The sequence below is a fragment of the Notolabrus celidotus genome, chromosome 8 (genome assembly GCF_009762535.1).
Source record: "Notolabrus celidotus isolate fNotCel1 chromosome 8, fNotCel1.pri, whole genome shotgun sequence".
NCBI lineage: Eukaryota > Metazoa > Chordata > Actinopteri > Labriformes > Labridae > Notolabrus > Notolabrus celidotus.
In genome coordinates this window covers 21,874,127-21,890,818 of record NC_048279.1, presented here as the reverse complement: position 1 = coordinate 21,890,818, position 16,692 = coordinate 21,874,127, and the positions used below count along the sequence as shown (strand labels likewise).

At 39.9% G+C, this 16,692-nt stretch overlaps 4 protein-coding genes across 4 annotated transcripts; 1 reads left to right on the top strand and 3 right to left on the bottom strand.

Moving 5' to 3' along the window:
* Positions 1–1,169: 1,169 nt before the first annotated feature.
* Positions 1,170–2,264, bottom strand: LOC117817008 (uncharacterized protein DDB_G0283697-like). Its single transcript, XM_034689444.1, has 2 exons — positions 2,253–2,264; positions 1,170–2,111 (listed from the first exon to the last, which is right to left on the bottom strand). Exon 2 carries the CDS (start codon positions 2,057–2,059, stop codon positions 1,214–1,216), a length of 846 nt encoding a protein of 281 aa, XP_034545335.1. The 5' UTR covers positions 2,060–2,111; positions 2,253–2,264; the 3' UTR covers positions 1,170–1,213.
* A 288-nt stretch (positions 2,265–2,552) lies between these two features.
* On the bottom strand, positions 2,553–6,336 carry LOC117817639 (seipin-like). The gene is given in 12 exon segments (XM_034690393.1): positions 2,553–2,997; positions 3,084–3,161; positions 3,321–3,450; positions 3,650–3,747; positions 3,841–3,954; positions 3,956–3,976; positions 5,617–5,648; positions 5,775–5,880; positions 5,882–5,920; positions 5,999–6,077; positions 6,180–6,282; positions 6,285–6,336. Coding segments are annotated over 12 exon segments (885 nt in total). The 3' UTR covers positions 2,553–2,964.
* A 2,576-nt stretch (positions 6,337–8,912) lies between these two features.
* rnaseh2c (ribonuclease H2, subunit C) lies at positions 8,913–12,274 on the top strand. The gene is made up of 5 exons (XM_034689981.1): positions 8,913–9,021; positions 9,955–10,112; positions 10,416–10,528; positions 10,713–10,832; positions 12,061–12,274. Exons 2-5 carry the CDS (start codon positions 9,956–9,958, stop codon positions 12,082–12,084), a joined length of 414 nt encoding a protein of 137 aa, XP_034545872.1. The 5' UTR covers positions 8,913–9,021; position 9,955; the 3' UTR covers positions 12,085–12,274.
* Positions 11,984–16,127, bottom strand: zbtb3 (zinc finger and BTB domain containing 3). Its single transcript, XM_034689980.1, is given in 11 exon segments — positions 11,984–14,134; positions 14,136–14,191; positions 14,194–14,356; positions 14,358–14,752; positions 14,755–15,059; positions 15,304–15,341; positions 15,344–15,430; positions 15,432–15,521; positions 15,523–15,612; positions 15,614–16,027; positions 16,029–16,127. Coding segments are annotated over 11 exon segments (2,004 nt in total). The 3' UTR covers positions 11,984–13,867.
* Between the last annotated feature and the right edge of the window lie 565 nt (positions 16,128–16,692).

Here is a 16,692-nt window from a genome sequence, read left to right as displayed (position 1 = left end):
AATGTGTTTTCTTAAAGCACAACAAAAACAGTCCAAATGTGGTGAGGTAAAGTCAGAGTCCAGTAAGTGAATAAGTGCATGCAGACATTTTAGACTTTCAGACTTTCTGAGTGCCTGTATGTGTCTTATTTTGAAGGGACTGCCACACACATGCCTTGATGTCCAGCCAACTGAACCCAGGAGCTCTGCCGTCGCATTGACCAGTGCATCATAGTCAGGTAAGTTTTCCAAGAGCGGCACTGAGGAACAAAAGAGCAGATCATGCCATGTCATGCATGCATAATGGGCGTTCAGCATGAGAGGCGTCTCCCAGAATGTTTTGTTTTTGAAGAGGCAGGGCACATATTTGGATCTTAAACACTGACAAAACATTCAAAAACGAGTTCACCAAACCTGAACATCTGCATGCTTACAGGACGAAAGGCACCATCCAGCAAGAAGGATTGAATAACTTTATTTTGTCTGAGATTTTGCTAACCGTCTACTTTAAACTTGGCATGAATTAAGGATACAAGTTTAACCCACTTCCTCATGAAGGCCAGTGCTTGGAAGTTTGGAAAATGAAGGTTCTGAGGAGGCCCTCAGAAGCCCTGTGAATTTAAATGTGTGCTAAAACCTTAACTCCGTCCTCAATGCCCTTTTCAAAGCAGGCTAAAGCACATAGTTATAACAGTATATATAAACAGTAAGAGTTATGGTGGCCTTTTCCCACTGTGAACCATTGTTGGTTCTCTTGTGAAAAAGAACCAACAATGTCACTCCTTCAACAATATAAAGCAGCTTAGGAGACATACTTTTTATACAGTAAATAACACCTCTCAAGTTCTCTGTGATCGCCAAAAACAGTCATGACTGTCAGTGCATTTGGTGCACATACTTTGACAGTTTTGAACAGTTTTGTACCTGCAGAGAAAACTACAGAGAAACTATGAGAGGCAACTCAGACCTCAAATGACATGTTTTTACTTTAGAGAAGATGTAGTGTTTGGCCTAAATCCTACAAACTGCAGGTGTTTGCATCCTCTATGATGATCATAAAGATGCACAGTTTTCTTTTTTAGAATAACTACTCCCTAGTCTCCCTCTAACCGTCTGCTCTCACATCGGTTTTAGCAGCAGCACCAGGCATGCAAACATTATTCAAATCCACCCTTGTCAATGTCCTCTTTCAATCCAATGCAAATCACCCTAAACCACAGGTGCAAGGGTCAGTTCAGCTTGAATCGCAAACATCAAAAAAGTTCGTCTTTCTCACCTTCCTGAACGTCCTCCTCTTTGCGTTTGCGTCCTCTCCTTCGCTGAAGACCTCATCACTCTCTTCAGTAGAGAGGTTGATGGAGGAGCATGAGGAGGAGGAAGAGGAGTGCAAAAGTTTGGAGAGAATGGGATGAGGGGAGGACCACTGATGTGGAGTGGAACTCTCTGTCATTCCTGGCAGCAGCTCAGCCTCTGGAGTCTCCCCGATCCCCTCCTCTACTTCTTGCTGCACTGCTGAAACAGGAGTCTTCTTCCTCTCCTCGTCCTCTTCTTCTCTTTTTCTTCCTCCAAAGTGTTTCCACTGTCCTCTTTCCCTTTCATCATCATCATCATCATCGTCATCATCATCACACTCCATCTCTCCTTCAGGCTCTTCCACCCTTCTTTTCACGCTCCACTTTGAACTCTCCCACCTGTCTGTATCAAAGCTGCCTCCTAACCTCTCCTTCCTTCTCATCCTCCATTTTACCTTTACTTCTTCTTTGGCATATTTTCTGTGCAATTCAAACTCCTCCTTTTTTCCGAGGCTTTGAACTACTTCATTCCTGTCTTTGCTCACCATTGTGTCTGCAGGCTGGGAAGCCAGTTTTGACTCTGAATCAGGCTGATCGTCCCATTCTTCATCCTCTCCAAGTCCACCTATGCATTGACTGTAAGGAGGGAAACTTTTAGTTGACTGGAGTTTGGGTCTAGATCTCACTCTGACCCTCCTGCAGCTGCTGGAAGAACCCTCATCCACAGACTGATGTTGGTCAGATATTCTGTTTATTCCCTCCGTGTTGTTTTTGCTCATCATGTCCATCCTGTCACTCTTGAGTGCAGACGGTGAATCTACTCCAAGAGCCCAACATGTGCTTGTAAAGAACAGAGATGTTTACAAGAGATGCACAATAGGTATGTTAAAGGACATGCGTCTACAGATACACTCTAAAATAGCTGCAACAGTGTTCATAAAGTGACACAATCAAACGTTACAACAAAAAAATGCACCTTACCTGTCTACCACCTGTTAGTTTTGTGCGCCTCTCAATGAGCTCGTAATGCCTTTTTGTCCTCTCTGCTTGCTCCATAGTTTGCATGCAGTGACGTTAATAAGTTTCCAAAACTTTATTCAGCCAGCAGAGCCGCGGGCCAACAACACATCCAGGTATGGAAACTGCCTGGCTGGGAACACATTAAGGTGTCCTCCTACCTGATAGAGGTGTTTCCTCACTAGATTAAACTAACAGGCTGACGAGAAGTTTTTCATAGCCTTTATTGCAACAGTTAAAAAGAATGTACTTTAAAATGCCATGTGATATACGACTTCTCACAAACTTAATCAATTTAAGATGTTTTTCAAGAATAGTTAGGACACATTTTTCCTCACTATTCCCGTTCTGATTAAGAGATAAAGGATGACAGCAATTAAAAACGTTTGACAGGATATTAGTCATGTTAGCAGAGAGACATTTTACATTTCAAAGAAAACAGGAACTACAGTGGGTCAGTTTATAGCATGTTGAAAAAAAAACATGCAAGTATTGATAAGAAATCTACATTGTGAAATATAGAACTTACAACATATTTAAAGAAATATAAATGTTCTTCAAAAAACTGTAGCATTGTGAAAAGAAGCAATAGTAACCTGGGTCTGCAAAATACTAAAGGGCAATTCGACAGTTACATTACATATTTTAACAGTGTATTATCCACTGTAGAGTGGGATCATCTGGAAAGACCCCATTGCCTCTGCTGCACCTAGAAAGAGCATTAATCAAAACTAAATGACAGGTACAATGATTGAAATTACACTGCAATCCTATGTGTATGTGTCATGTACTCACAGCAAAATCTATTCCAATATCTCTTGGGTTGTTAATTGCAATATTTTCCCTTTCTGCCAGTCGCAGATCTGACCTAGGCTGTAAAAAAAAAAATAAGGAAAGTAAGCACTCATTAGGTTCAGTTTGAGCTGTATAATATCAAAGTATGGAGTAATTGTCCCTCCATTACACAAACTTAGAGATGTGCAGCCCTGCAGCTAAAAAAAGATCACTGATGTCTACAGTAACAGGCCTCACCGGCCCTGATGTTTGGCCCCCTCTTAACAGCAGCCTCAAGTAGCTGAGGATGAAGAGGAGACTGAGGAAGCCAAAGTTACTGGACACACCCACCACGGCTGATATGAGAGGGAAATTGAACAAGAAGTATCTGACAAAGGAGAAAAACAAACATTATGATGTGATAAGAAACAGATGAAAAATTATCCATGGCTTCCCCACTTTGTTTCTTCCACATAAAAAGGGGATTTTTTAACTTCTCTTGAAGGTTTCGTTATAATCTACATGACTTACATATATGTGTTACTATTTAGTCTCTTGCATGTACACTTCTTGGTGGTGACTCTTACCTTATACCAGTGAAATGAGCATGAATCAGGAGGTGAGATGAGTATATCTGCACCTTGTTGGACAGAATCTCAATCACGCTTGTGACTGAGGGAGAATACTGTACATAAAATAAAAAAAAGAAAACCATTAGGGAGCTTTAAACAGTATTTCCTCTCTTCATACAACTTATTTAAAGTAGCTCAGGACTCACAGGGTCTTCGATGTACTCTGTGAAGAGCTCCACCTCCAGCACCTGTTTCTGCTCAGTGACTCCGGTCAGGAAGGCTGGGAGGAGCAGCACCGTCCCCAGCTGCCTCAGCAGGTCCTGAACGGTATCGCAGCATGCTCTGGCCACATTATGAGAAAAACGTCACACACACAGCGGAGACAACAGCATGAAGACTCTTTTTTTCAGACACACCCAGGCATGTACTATTGTGCTCTTTCCTCACAGATGAATGATGACTTGTGCTATGAGATAATATAAAACATAAGGATCATAAATAAAGATGATCTTATTGGATCCATTCTCTAAAATTAATTCATCAATTTCTCCCTAAATTGAAATCCCTTTCAAGAGTTCTGAAGTGTTGTTTAATAGCACAACAAAGTCAGCTTGAGTTTAAACTATTTTAAACAACTTAAAAAATATATATTAACTCAGTTCAAGTTTACAGACAGTGCTTTCGGGCAGGTTATATCCATGAATTGTGTTTCAAATAAGCCTTCTGTGAGGGTGGATCAGTAAATGTTTGGGCATTAGGAATGTTTTAAATGTCTAAAAAATGTAATGTAGCATCCATAATACAAATGTATTCTCAAAAAGTGTTTCTCATTAAAACTTCGATGAAGTGCCTGGCTTTAGAAGTCTGTCACAGCCTTTCCTAAACTTACCGATTTAATGGCCCCGTTTGAAAATCTGGAATATTTGAGGCCCCCAAACATTTACTCACACAACTCAGGCCAATACTTACTAAGTAGAGCAATAATTATTGAACACATTCAGGGAATAATTTATCATGCATCAAAACACGTGAGAATGGTACATTTTTAAAGCCAAATTCAACAATATCCTTTGTGTGTTGTAAATGACTCCTGTGGCCCACTCTCAGTACCTTCAAGTCCCAGAAGTGGGCACCAGCCTACACTTTGGGAACCAGTGATGAGTTGGATTTAAAAGGTCAAGATCATTGCCACCACTGAAATCATAAATCATGATTAGCTATTTGCCTTGTCAGAGGTGCACTTATATTGAAATTAACAATTTGGGCTGTATTTCAACAGGCTATATAGGTAGCTTCTCCGACTTCATTGTCGGCACTTTACCTTGGTCGATACTTTAAATTGGGACTTTTGAGAAACATCTTCTCCTCAAAGGATTAAGTATATCATATCAAGTCAAGTCAAGCTTTATTTATAAAGCACATTTAAGTGCTGTACGATATTAAAATACAATATAATCATCACAATATAACAATAAATAAAAACAATAAAATAATAGTTAGAGCTCAATTTGGGAATAAAAAGAGTAAAAAAGTAAAAGCCAAGGATTCTTGTTTAGCTGGGACTGAACGCCAAGGAGAAAAGATAGGTTTTCAGGAGTGTTTTAAAGTGATACATATCTTAAATGTTGCCCACAAATTACACGGAACATTACATTCTTTGGATTATTTTTACATTTGAAATTAAAGTAGATGGATTATTTGAAATTACCATCCCATGGTTGGGGTAAGTCCCTATATTCACAGAAGTCCCTGCCCTCAGTTTGGCCACTCCAGTCAAAAAAGTCTGTCTCTGCCACTGATACCCCAAGTTCCATCTCCCTGATACTTTCTTTGATAATTATTTATATGTCTGTCTATCATCCCAGTAACCTCAGGACTGAGATCACCTTATGCTGTATTGGAGCTCTGCAGCAAGCATGAGCAGCTCCGATCTAACTCAGACCTGGCTCTTAGGATTAAAAAAAAGTTTTGTTTGTACTCACAAAGCGAGAGCTGGAGGCAGACAGCAGTTGTCCTGACTGAGAAAACACACAGCAATGCACAGCAAATCAGTGGAATGTGCAGAAAGTATTGACAGACTTGTTGATTGATTTCAGACATGAGGCCGCAGAGGAGAAAGGCAAATCTTAGTGCAACTTACAGTGCGAGGAAGACGAGGCAGTCTGCTCTCCGTCTCGAGAAAAACAGGCTGTCTTTATCATGAACATCCCCAGCTTCTGATTGATCGGGGAATCAGGCATCTCCAGTTTCCAGGGTGAGCATGTAGGCCTGGCCGAAAGTCAACACCTGCATGTGGGTTTTAAAAAGATTAGAGATTTCTGCACAACGGAAGAAAGATTTAAATACTCACATGTTTATACATACATGTCTGTTGTTTTTCATCAGAGAGATGTTGGCCACTGGGTGAGAGCATGAAAAAGAGCCTGGAGATTCACATTCTGTCCTGCGTGGGAAAAAAGTGAATGGCTGAGTAAAATAAGACAGCAGGAAATAAACAAAGTGACTAAAGTGTAATTCATCTATTTATAGGACTTTAAATACACACCTGTAGTGAAAGTGTACAGGTGTGGCAAAGGTTGCTTGGGGCATGTACGAGAAGTAGAAACTCCCATACAGAAAGGCAGCGATCCAGAGGAGTAGGAAGACAACAAGATCACAATGAAGACTTGTACTACTCTCTGACGGATAGGTGACAACGTCATGACGACAATATACTGGAGCAGCCGCACCACCCATCTAAAGAGGAAAGATCGTCCTCCATTGTCTCCTGAACGCAAACGGCTATCTTCATCCATGAAATCTAATCATTGACACACAACAAAGGGAAATTTTAGGAGAGGGTTTGAGGATCAGTTTCAAAATCACAGAAAAGGTGGTGATCGTCATGACTCTGTTCAGCTGATGTTCTCAGTCTGTGGCAGAATTATCTTAAATGTACTCTAAAAAGTCATGTAATACAGAAAATAATGATAGATCAGGCTTTGTCTGCTTGACATTATCAAAAACCCAGCGTGGCTAACGATATTATGATCTCATAAATGAGACAAAACTCCCACTTTGATAGCATGAAGAGCTGCTGAAACCACTGAGTCCAATCTCAGTCACAAGCAGAGGCTGTTCATGTCAGATGACTCCAATGTGTGTAAACAGACACTGATCTGAATGTGCTATTGTATTTTATACATACGCCCTATGAAGATTAGAGCAGAAATTCAAAATAAATATCATAGATATGTAACATAGAATAAGACACTAACATAAAATATCACTTTGCTTACATAAAGGAATAAAGTACCCTAAATGTGGGGTTGTAGAAGTGATGACATTGTCGCAGTTTATCATGTTTTAAAGCTCAGAATATCCATCACACTTACATTACATAGACTAAGATGGACAACCAGTAAGTCTAAGTGAGGTAAAGTCACATTAGTATCGATAAAGGCAACGGGAAAATAACTATAGTAACTGTGTACTAATGTTAGTGGATTAATGGTATTAATCTTTATTCCACACAGGGCAACAGAGTGTCTGCATGCTTCAGCTGTTTTTCTTGTCAATGCTTGTAACAAAGATTGTGATGATATTATGGTATGGTAAATTAGAATAGGAGAACTGTTTCAACTTGCTCAACATATTGCTATAACTTAACATCCAAAGGTAACTTGAGCAAACAGTTGGAAAATTGTTTTCAGAAATAAAAGTCCATGCTGTATCCAACAGCAACATGTCTGCAAAGGTACTTTATCTTCTTATAAAAACTCACCTCTTTTTTCTGTTGGCTGTACGAGCTGTTATAAAATCTCTCCTCCGTTCCCTGAAGTCTCTTAGTCCACAGCTTGACTCTTTCTTCTCACTGCACTGTTAAAACCCCATATCTTGTCCTCAGCTCCTAAAAAGCTGCCATTGGACAGAATTTTTGTCCATCCCACATTTAGAAATATGTTGCAGCCAACTGTATTTAACTGTTTTTGTTAAATATGAAACTGACAACAAGGTATTGGGGATTATTAATACTTTTCTCATCCATGTAAAGTACTTCCTCGGCAAACTAGGCAACAAATTAAATTAGGTTACAAAAAGGACAGCATTTCGGGAAATCAAGACTATAATAAGAGTTATTATTATTTATTTTCAGTTCTATTCCTATCTTGGACAGTAAACTAAGAGTCTATTTTAAAGTTTTTTTTGAAAATCCAAAGCCTAAACTATTTATTATGCCAATTATTGTTTTTCATGGCTACATAGGCTGCTAGAAATTCTTAGTTGTTTTTTACGCTTCTCTGCTGGTTGTGCCAAGATCCCGCCTCAAAACAAAAGGTGACCGGGCCTTTTCAATCAGAGCTCCAAGTTTGTGGAACTCCCTGCCACTGACGATTAATCAGTCCACAAGCTTAACTGCTTTTAAATCCTCACTAAAAACATTTTTATACAAGAAGGCATTTCTCCACCCCTAATTCATGAATTTGTTCTGCATTCAGATGTCTTGTTTTGCTTCAGTCTTTTTCTCCCCACTGTTTGCACCGTTTTTTTTGCTTTGTAATTCTCTGCTCTTTTGTTGTGAAGCACTTTGTTACCTTGTTAAGAAAAGTGCTATATAATTAAAGTTTAATATTACAATTCTACAATTCTACAGTTTCATTTAGCAGACGCTTTTGTCCAAAGCCATGTACAACATGAGCAAGAATTTAGACTGGAGGGGAAAACCTTAGTAAGTGCGACAAAGTTGATTGGTCACAGGTTCTGCCATCTAGTGCCGGAAAAAGTGCCATTTTTTTTTTTTTTTTTTTTAAAGATAATGTAGCCACAGCTAATCACAACAAACAAGTCAACAATATCGTTCAACATTCAATATTCAGTGCTAAATATTCAATAAGAGCTGGGTTTTTGACCTTCTGATTCATTCTACCCCTGAGGAAAAGAGGAGAAGGGTCAGGTTAAGTGCCTAAGTGTTCCCTGAACAGTTGAGTTATTATAATTAGGGCCCGAGCACCGCTGGTGGCGAAGGCCCTATTGTAACCCTAAGGGTTATTATTATTCTTCCGCCTACGGAATCCTAGTTATTATTATATTATTATTATTATTATTATTATATTATTATTATTATTATTATTATTATTATTATTATTATTATTATTTATTATTATTTATTTATTTTTTTTTTTTTTTAAATAAAAAAACAAGTAAAAAAGTCCAAGTAAGACATATTTTTGTTTTTTAAAAGGCATAATAGTGCCTCGCCACGAGAGGGCGGTGTTCTATGATAGAACAGAAAAAACCCGCTAAATCTCTCTTGACGGAGAAGAAGAAGATTTCGTCCAATCACATGCTTGGCTCAGCGCTAACCGGAAGAGGTTTACATGTAATTCAGATTGAGAAACTGCAGAAAGGTAATGTTGCATCGGTGCTTGCAAATGAATATTTATGATTTTACAAAATGCAAAATGTTTAGTTGTGTTCAAGATAAGCTTGGAGAGCACACTTTTATGGAACTATGTATTGCGTAGGAGACACACTGCATAGTCTCGTGGAAGTGCACATAGTTTGTTACTAAAGCTACCAAACCTTACCATGACCTGCTCCTGACAGCTTCTGAGATAGTTTTGCACTTAAGATATTATGTTAGAAGCCATAAATTACATTTCTGGGAGTCAAGACACTCAGATGCAGAGAGTGAAAGTACATTATTCTGCACAATTGATCACAATCCCATAAGAGGGCCGTCCAGAGTAGGCTTGACTTATGTAAGTTGTCACTATTTGCATTGCTAACTGGAGAGTGTAGAGGAGTTACAGATTCTGTCTCCAAGAATTAAAGAAAATCACCCCAGATCTTTTTAAACTCTCCTTGATTGCCCCTGAGGTTGTACATTATCATCTCATTTGGTAATTGTAATTTATGTTGTTATAATTCATTATTATTCTTACTTACTTATGAATTCTCCCAAAATGTCTTATTAACTGCAATGAATCAGGCACTCTTGTTAAAGGAACTAAGGAACTGTCTTTTTTTATTCTGCCCTCTGTTAAAATCAAACCTCAATAAAAAGATTGTTATATATGTGTGTGTGTGTGTGTGTGTGTGTGTGTGTGTGTGTGTGTGTGTTAGAAGACTGCATTTACTGTCAGTATCCCGGTTTTTGTAATTGGAAAATAAAAAACCTCTTAAATCAGCAGGGTTCAGGGACTGCTTTGTTCCTGAAGCCATAGCTTAGCAGACTCCTTAGCAAAACTAACCTCGTCATCAGTCTGCAAAGGTTTGAGAAGAATTCAAGAGTTCATTTTGGTGGTAACTGTTTGTCCTCTTCTCTCTTCTGGTTGTAGGATGTCCTGTAACACCAGTGTAACACGTGTTCAACTTGGGTCGTCAGTGAGCCAGGTACCAAGGGTTTCTGTCCACCTGATGCCATGTGAGATTGAACACAACGGGCCGGCCAAGGTCTCACAATACTTCACTGCTACCACAAAAGACTGCAAACAAGGTACAGAATATGTCTGGCATCTGCCTTTGTGATGTTCAAAGCCTCTCTTGTAGACTGTAGACTGTAACACAGCCTATCCCAGCTGTCAATGGGTGAGAAATGGGGTACACCCTCGACAGGTTGCCAGCCTATATAGAATGATACTAAGGATGACTTGATGCAACAATTTTGAATCTGACCTGCAAGTCAGACCTACAAGTAGTCACATGATGGTTTTGAAATGGGGTTTCTCATGCTTTATAGTTTTTCAGACAGATATAAAGTATCTCTGACATCACTCATTTGTGCATTTTGTCCCTACAGAGAAGACAGTGTCATTCAGAGGACGAGCATTGAAGGGGCAGGAGCTCAGCTGTCCAACAGGCTACACTGGCTTGGTGCTGAAAGAAGTCAACAAACCCGGCTCTGACCAAGAGGTTAACAACACTGTTACCATCTTTCTATCACACTAACTGTACTCACTGAGCAGCAGTGTGAACATTTACACAGAGGAGCAAAGCACTGACAGAAAGCATTAAATCAAACGTGAATCTGAGTGGGTAGTGACAATTTTGTAACCATGTCCATGTGATGCTGAATTTTATCCATGTGTGTGTTCAGGACAGGACAGTAAAGTTATCCTCAGTGTTTGACAAACTGACCTACTGGAACCTGGAGACACCTCCAAACTCTGATGACACGGTTGTAATGGCAATGGATTGGCCAGAGTTGGCTGAGGCGGTAAGTTGACTTTTATAAAGCTTGAATTTAAATGCTTAATAAAGTTTAATCTAAGATAAGACTCACACATGTAAACCAGTATTCTTTTTTTAAATTCAGCTTAAATACTTTTTAAAGATGAATCATAATCATACCTCTGTGTTGAAGAGAATCAGAGACAAAATCAAAGCCCCCCCAAAAAACAGATTTCAACCCCAATTCCTATAGAGTGGGATGCTGTGTAAAATGTTTATTTAAAAAAGGATTTGATTATTGCAAATCATTTAAAGTCTATTTTAATTGAAATAATGCAAATACAACAGATCAAAATATTGAAACTGAAAGATTTGATCATTTTGTTGTGCATATGTTTAATAAATTAAGTACATTTTTAAATATAAACATTTGATTTTAACTCTCCACTATTTTCAATTAAATACAGTTTTAAATTAGTAGCAAACCTTCGAATTCTGTTTTCCTCAACATTTAACACAGCACCCCAGCTCTGTGAGAACTGGAGTTGAATAAGGTCCAAGTAAAACTGAAGACGCCCAGTGCTTTACATTATGTAATTAAAGGTAAAAGCACTGGGCGTATGTTTGTATTTGGTATGTAACTTCTTAACCTAATGCTTATTCCTTACAAGTACTGCATAGTTATAAATTGCCATCTTATATTGTATTAGATGTTATAAACAATCTGTATATGAAGAGTTAATTTGCAAAAACAGTATCTTACTTTTGAAAAAAATAAAAAAAATGTTTCAAAAACATATTTTTTTCTATACTAGCTTTTGGTATGATCAATCACTGAAGTTGGTGTCTTGACTAAGTCACAATGACCTTTATTAATCAGAGATATCTGAAAAGATAACTTTATTAGGAATCTATTTCAAATTTCTAAAAAACGGAGTTACCTGTTTTGGCAATTCATCCTTCATATGTTGAACACAATTTGGCAAATCATAATTTTTATCAGAATGTTACTTTACCAGATAGACTCATTTCAATTTACTCTCCATCTTAAATATTAGGATGCAAGTCCTCAGGTTAGTACACTGTGTGACATCTCAACACAGTCGGTATGATTAGAGTTTTTGTTGCAATTTGCCATCAGGACTGTGTGGTGTAATCTTACTTTGTATATCCATATGGAGAAATGACAAGTACTGCTACGTTGACAACAGTCAATTTATTACAACATCAGGTGGTTGCAAATAAAAGAACATTGAAATTTTACATCTTCACAGATCCATGGGCCAGTGGAGGACTGAAGAGAGGACAGAACATACTGTCTAGAGGAGGCCCGGTGCACCACCTCAGCATGTACAGTTTTTCTGATAACTGGATACAGTGTGTGAGGAGACTTAAGAATAAACCCTGTGTTGTTGTAGTGTGATAACAGATTCAATGTTTATATTTTTATATGTGTTTTGTAGTGAAATAAAGAAAAATGAAAATGTGGTTGACTGGCCAGCCTGTGCTTTGTGTAATGCAAAGAAATATATTTACCCTCATCTCCACTAAACTGTTTACTCACAGGTGGTGACATCTAGATTGTGCACACAAGCCGGCGTGAAACCTGTCCAAATGTCTCTGATCCAGTTTCTTAGTATCCAGTTGTACATCTTCATGTGTGTATAAGAGTACATAATAATTCATATTCTACAGAAACAATTTTGAAAACTGTTTAAATGACATGACAACTAACTCAAACAGTGTCAACAGTCATTGAGGCACATCATTAAATATAAACATTTTTAGAGGAGACTAAGTTAAAGGGTGCTTGTTCTGCGTATTCTGTCACTACAGGGAAAACTGCAGGGGGAACAGTCACATGAGCAAAAAGTGAAAACGTACATTGAGGGGGAATTACGAAAACTGTTTTCCTGCTTTCCCTTACTTCACAAATACATGTGAACATAGTAACAGTAGGCTGGAAGTGGAATAGGCAATAATCAAACCCCTTTCCTTACAACTTAAAACTGTCCATATGGAAATGCCATGTGAAATGTTATCACACAATATAGAAAATCCAGAAGTTTGGACAAGAAACCACAAATTCACAATATTACCTCTATAAGTTGATATTGTATCTTTGAAATGTGATAAACCACTTAAATGTTTTCAGGTCAGATACCATATTTAGGAAAATGTATCAATGAACACAACTTGCTGTGTTACTGCTCAAGAAAATGTGTAGAGGATGAAAAAGATAACAAAAACAAAGGCAAGATTAAAAGCTATTTTGCAGTGTTGCTTCCTACTATATTAAATATATTGTAAACATCTGCTATGAGTGTATTGGCTTCATCAAAACTGACGATAAAATAAACCATACACAAATCATAAATTATATGAAGAGTATAAAAGAAGCACTAATTCATTAACAAAGGAACCATTTTTTAAATAAAAAAAAGGATTTAAACAATCAAACTTTAGAGTTCTATGTTGACATGAATGTCTAGCATGCCAGCTTTCTTTGAAATGCAGGTATCACTTGTGTTTACTGGCTGGAGCCTAAGTAAAACACACATCGATTTCCTTAAACCTCTTTCCATAAAAAACACGAGGTCAGAGAACTATAGAAGGGAGGATCCATGAGGACTTCAAACAACAGCTGCAGTTCTCTGAAAATCCCAATGCACTTATATCTGAAGGATGTTATTGAGATGGCTCTTCTGGTGAAACTAGAATATTTAGAGGATGCAGTACAAGAACAGCATCATGCCCAGTGTGTACTCAGGAAAATATCAATAAATTGTTTCCTTACAAAAGAAAAGGAGATAAGAGATGAGGCAGTGAAGCCCCTTTCCTTAGAATGTAGAAAAAACTGAACCATCTCTTTTTATCCCTGCCACTAAATTACCTCTTCACACTGTGGTACCTTCATAAGCAAAAAAGATGATGTGTGTATGTGTGTATGACTGTATTGTATTTCTGTAATCATGGGGAACAAATGCCTTCAGTACAAAAGAAAGCAAGAGCTTATGCAGGGTGTGTATAAAATATATGATAATATATTTTGTAAGTTGAGCTGGATGTTGAGTTCTGAAATTATAAATATTTTGACGCAGCTCCATTCAATTTAGAGTTAGAATCTGAGGTTGAAGTGATGTGTGGAGTAGGACAAACACAGATGTGTCTGTGTGTTAGAGGAGAGGTGGTATTTGTGGTGGCGGTGGTGGTTGGGGAGGGCTCTAACATTTCCATGTCCGCTTTGGTGCGTTTGGTGCGCAGTGAGCGGTCATGGGCTTTGCGAATGTGTCGGTACAGGTCACCTGATTGTGTGTAGCTCCGGTAGCAGTAGTGACACTCGTAAGGGACGTGCACGCGTGTGAACAATGGCATGGCGCCGCAGCGTGTACGTACATGAGAAGTCTTTCCACAGGCTTCACATGTGGGCACATCATCCGCAAAGGTCCCCATAGAGTCTTGGAAGTCCTGGAAGTAGGCAGGAGGGTCTGACTGATTCTGAGCTGTGGACAGAGGATTGATGGACGCAGCGAAAGAGGTTGAAGAAGTGTCCTGGGAGGAAGGGCCGGCCACCAGAGGAGGAGGAAGAGGGAGAGAGGGGGAAGGAGTAGTCATTAGATTGGGAAGTCATTTGTAAAAGGCCCTGTGGGTGGGAGGAGAGATACTGAGGATTGTTAAGATCCTCCTCCTGGATATCTTCTTCAAACTCATCGTCTACATCCATCACTGGTTCTCTTTCTGGACTCTCCCCCTTTTCCTCCTCTAACTCCTCATCAGATATGACAATGGCCTCCACTTTGACTTTCACATTCTCCTCATCTCTGCCATCTGTCCTCACTCCACCCAGAAGAGATCTCTCTTGTCTAACTGTGGGATGAGCACCAGTAACACATCAGGTCCCTTTAAAGTTTGAGTCTGAGCGGAGTTGAAGGTCCAGGCTTTGGTGTTGCAGAGACACAGCACTCGGATTCGAATCTGGGGGAAGTCATTCTGCAGTTGTGAGTGTGTCTGGCTCATTTCCCTGTGTGAGGTTGCTGCTGATGCTTGGATTATCATGACCATCTGCTGTTCTCCGCCTGATGCACCTCTGTGATCACCTTCTGAGGGGTGCCGGACAGAACCTTCACTGGGTAGTCTTGGTGTGTCCTGCTGACGGGGGCTGGGGCAGAGGCTGGATTCTGAGTAAGGAGGAAAAACCACTGACTGACCTCTGGCCTGACTCACTGGCACTGAGGACGAAGAGGACGAGGAAGGCTGCTGGTTACCACTGTGGCTAAGAATAAACAGAAAAAAGGGAACATTTTATTCACAAGTTAGCACAAGACTTTTAGTACAGAGGAAAAAAAAGTGCAAAGATTATGAAATCAAACACATTTTTGTATTCAAAATGTTGGGCATTCAGTTTGTCAGCTATTCTCCCTGTGACACTGACGTGTAAGGGAACTTAGATATTACTCTAGTGTTTGTATTTCTTTACGTTAAGTGACTATAGTGTGAAAATTAACAAAAGCCTGTACCTATAGGACTCTGTAGAGCTGCATGGACTGCAGAGCGCGATGATCCCTCCCCTTGATCTCCAGTCTTTAATCTGTCATGACCTCCTGAGGTAGGATCAGATCGGCCTGTGATTATCCCAGGTACAGCTCTCTCTGCCTGGTGGCAGAGGAGGGGCGTCCATGCCAGGCTGCGTGGTATCAGCCAGGTTTGGGCTCAGGGGAGTCTGAGCTCTAGACTTATGCAACCCCCCCACCTGTCCTCTGCTCAGATTTCACATAGTTGAGCTGACTCCTCTCTGCTGTGGTTACTGATGAGAGTGATGCCGCCAATCGCTGCTGGATTCAAGTGATCACCTGCCATGGCCACCATGGGTTCACACCCACCCTGCCTCACTGTCTCTGTGGCCCTCCTCGCTACAGCACTCTCCTCAGAGCGGGTGCTGTCTGCCTCGGCTAGAGGCCCTCGCCTTTGCAGTCGTCTTTTACATACTCTCACCACCTCGTTCATGTGCAGAAAGCTTGCAGCTGCCAATACATCCTCCACTGGCGGAGACTCATTCAGCTGTAGCACACCTTCATACACAAAGTCCAAGAGCAAGCCAAAAGCAGCAGCCGTGACGATGTCGCTGTCGAGTGTGACAGAGCTGCTGGTACCGTTCCCACCACCGACCCCCGGGGAATCTGAGTAGAACATGTGGGAGAAAGGCGAACAGGAGGCCAAAACAGCCCTGTGAGCCAGGAAACGGAGATGAGCCCACCAGGACAATGCAGTCACAAAGGAAGCCCCGCTGGCGCTGAGAACGCAGAGCTGACAGCAGCTGTTTGGAATGCTGATGGAACTCCATCACCTGAACAAAAGAAAACAAGTGAAAAAAGACAAAGTGAAATGGCACTTCATCACAGTATGTCTACTGGCAAAACATTCCCTGACATCACTTATCATGTTTTCCCCAGTGAGAGGCCCCATTACAAGGCACATTGGACCAAGAGCCAGGGCACTTTTCAAAGAGGGCACTGTTCTAACCAAGAAAATACAACGGGCAGTATTATTAAGGCCAGGTAACCTAAAAATAGATAGACTCTTTGACACATTTCTTCTGTGCCCATAAAAATGTACTGATGTTTTCCACTTATTTTTGGCCTTTTCAACAACTACTTTAGTATTTTACACCTAAAACTCCATTACAACATCACAACGTGTAGCTCATTCAGGACAGTCCAGTTCTGACTTGTCACATTTATACCTTTCACACTGTCAAAGGCATTGAAGGTTCTTTTTACAGGACAATGTGCTTTAGGCTGTAGGCAACCAAGACGAAAGATTAAGATGTGTTTTCAAACTTGAATCTCAATAAAACAGCCATCTCACCTGTAGTCCTAACAGCAATTACAATCACCATGGAAACCTTC

Coding starts and splice junctions, on each gene's coding strand:
- LOC117817008 (XM_034689444.1), bottom strand. CDS start 2,059: ATGGACATGATGAGCAAAAACAACACGGAGGGAATAAACAGAATATCT.
- rnaseh2c (XM_034689981.1), top strand. CDS start 9,956: ATGTCCTGTAACACCAGTGTAACACGTGTTCAACTTGGGTCGTCAGTG. Junction 10,113..10,415: donor CACAAAAGACTGCAAACAAG/GTACAGAATATG, acceptor TTGTCCCTACAG/AGAAGACAGTGTCATTCAGA. Junction 10,833..12,060: donor GGCCAGAGTTGGCTGAGGCG/GTAAGTTGACTT, acceptor ACATCTTCACAG/ATCCATGGGCCAGTGGAGGA.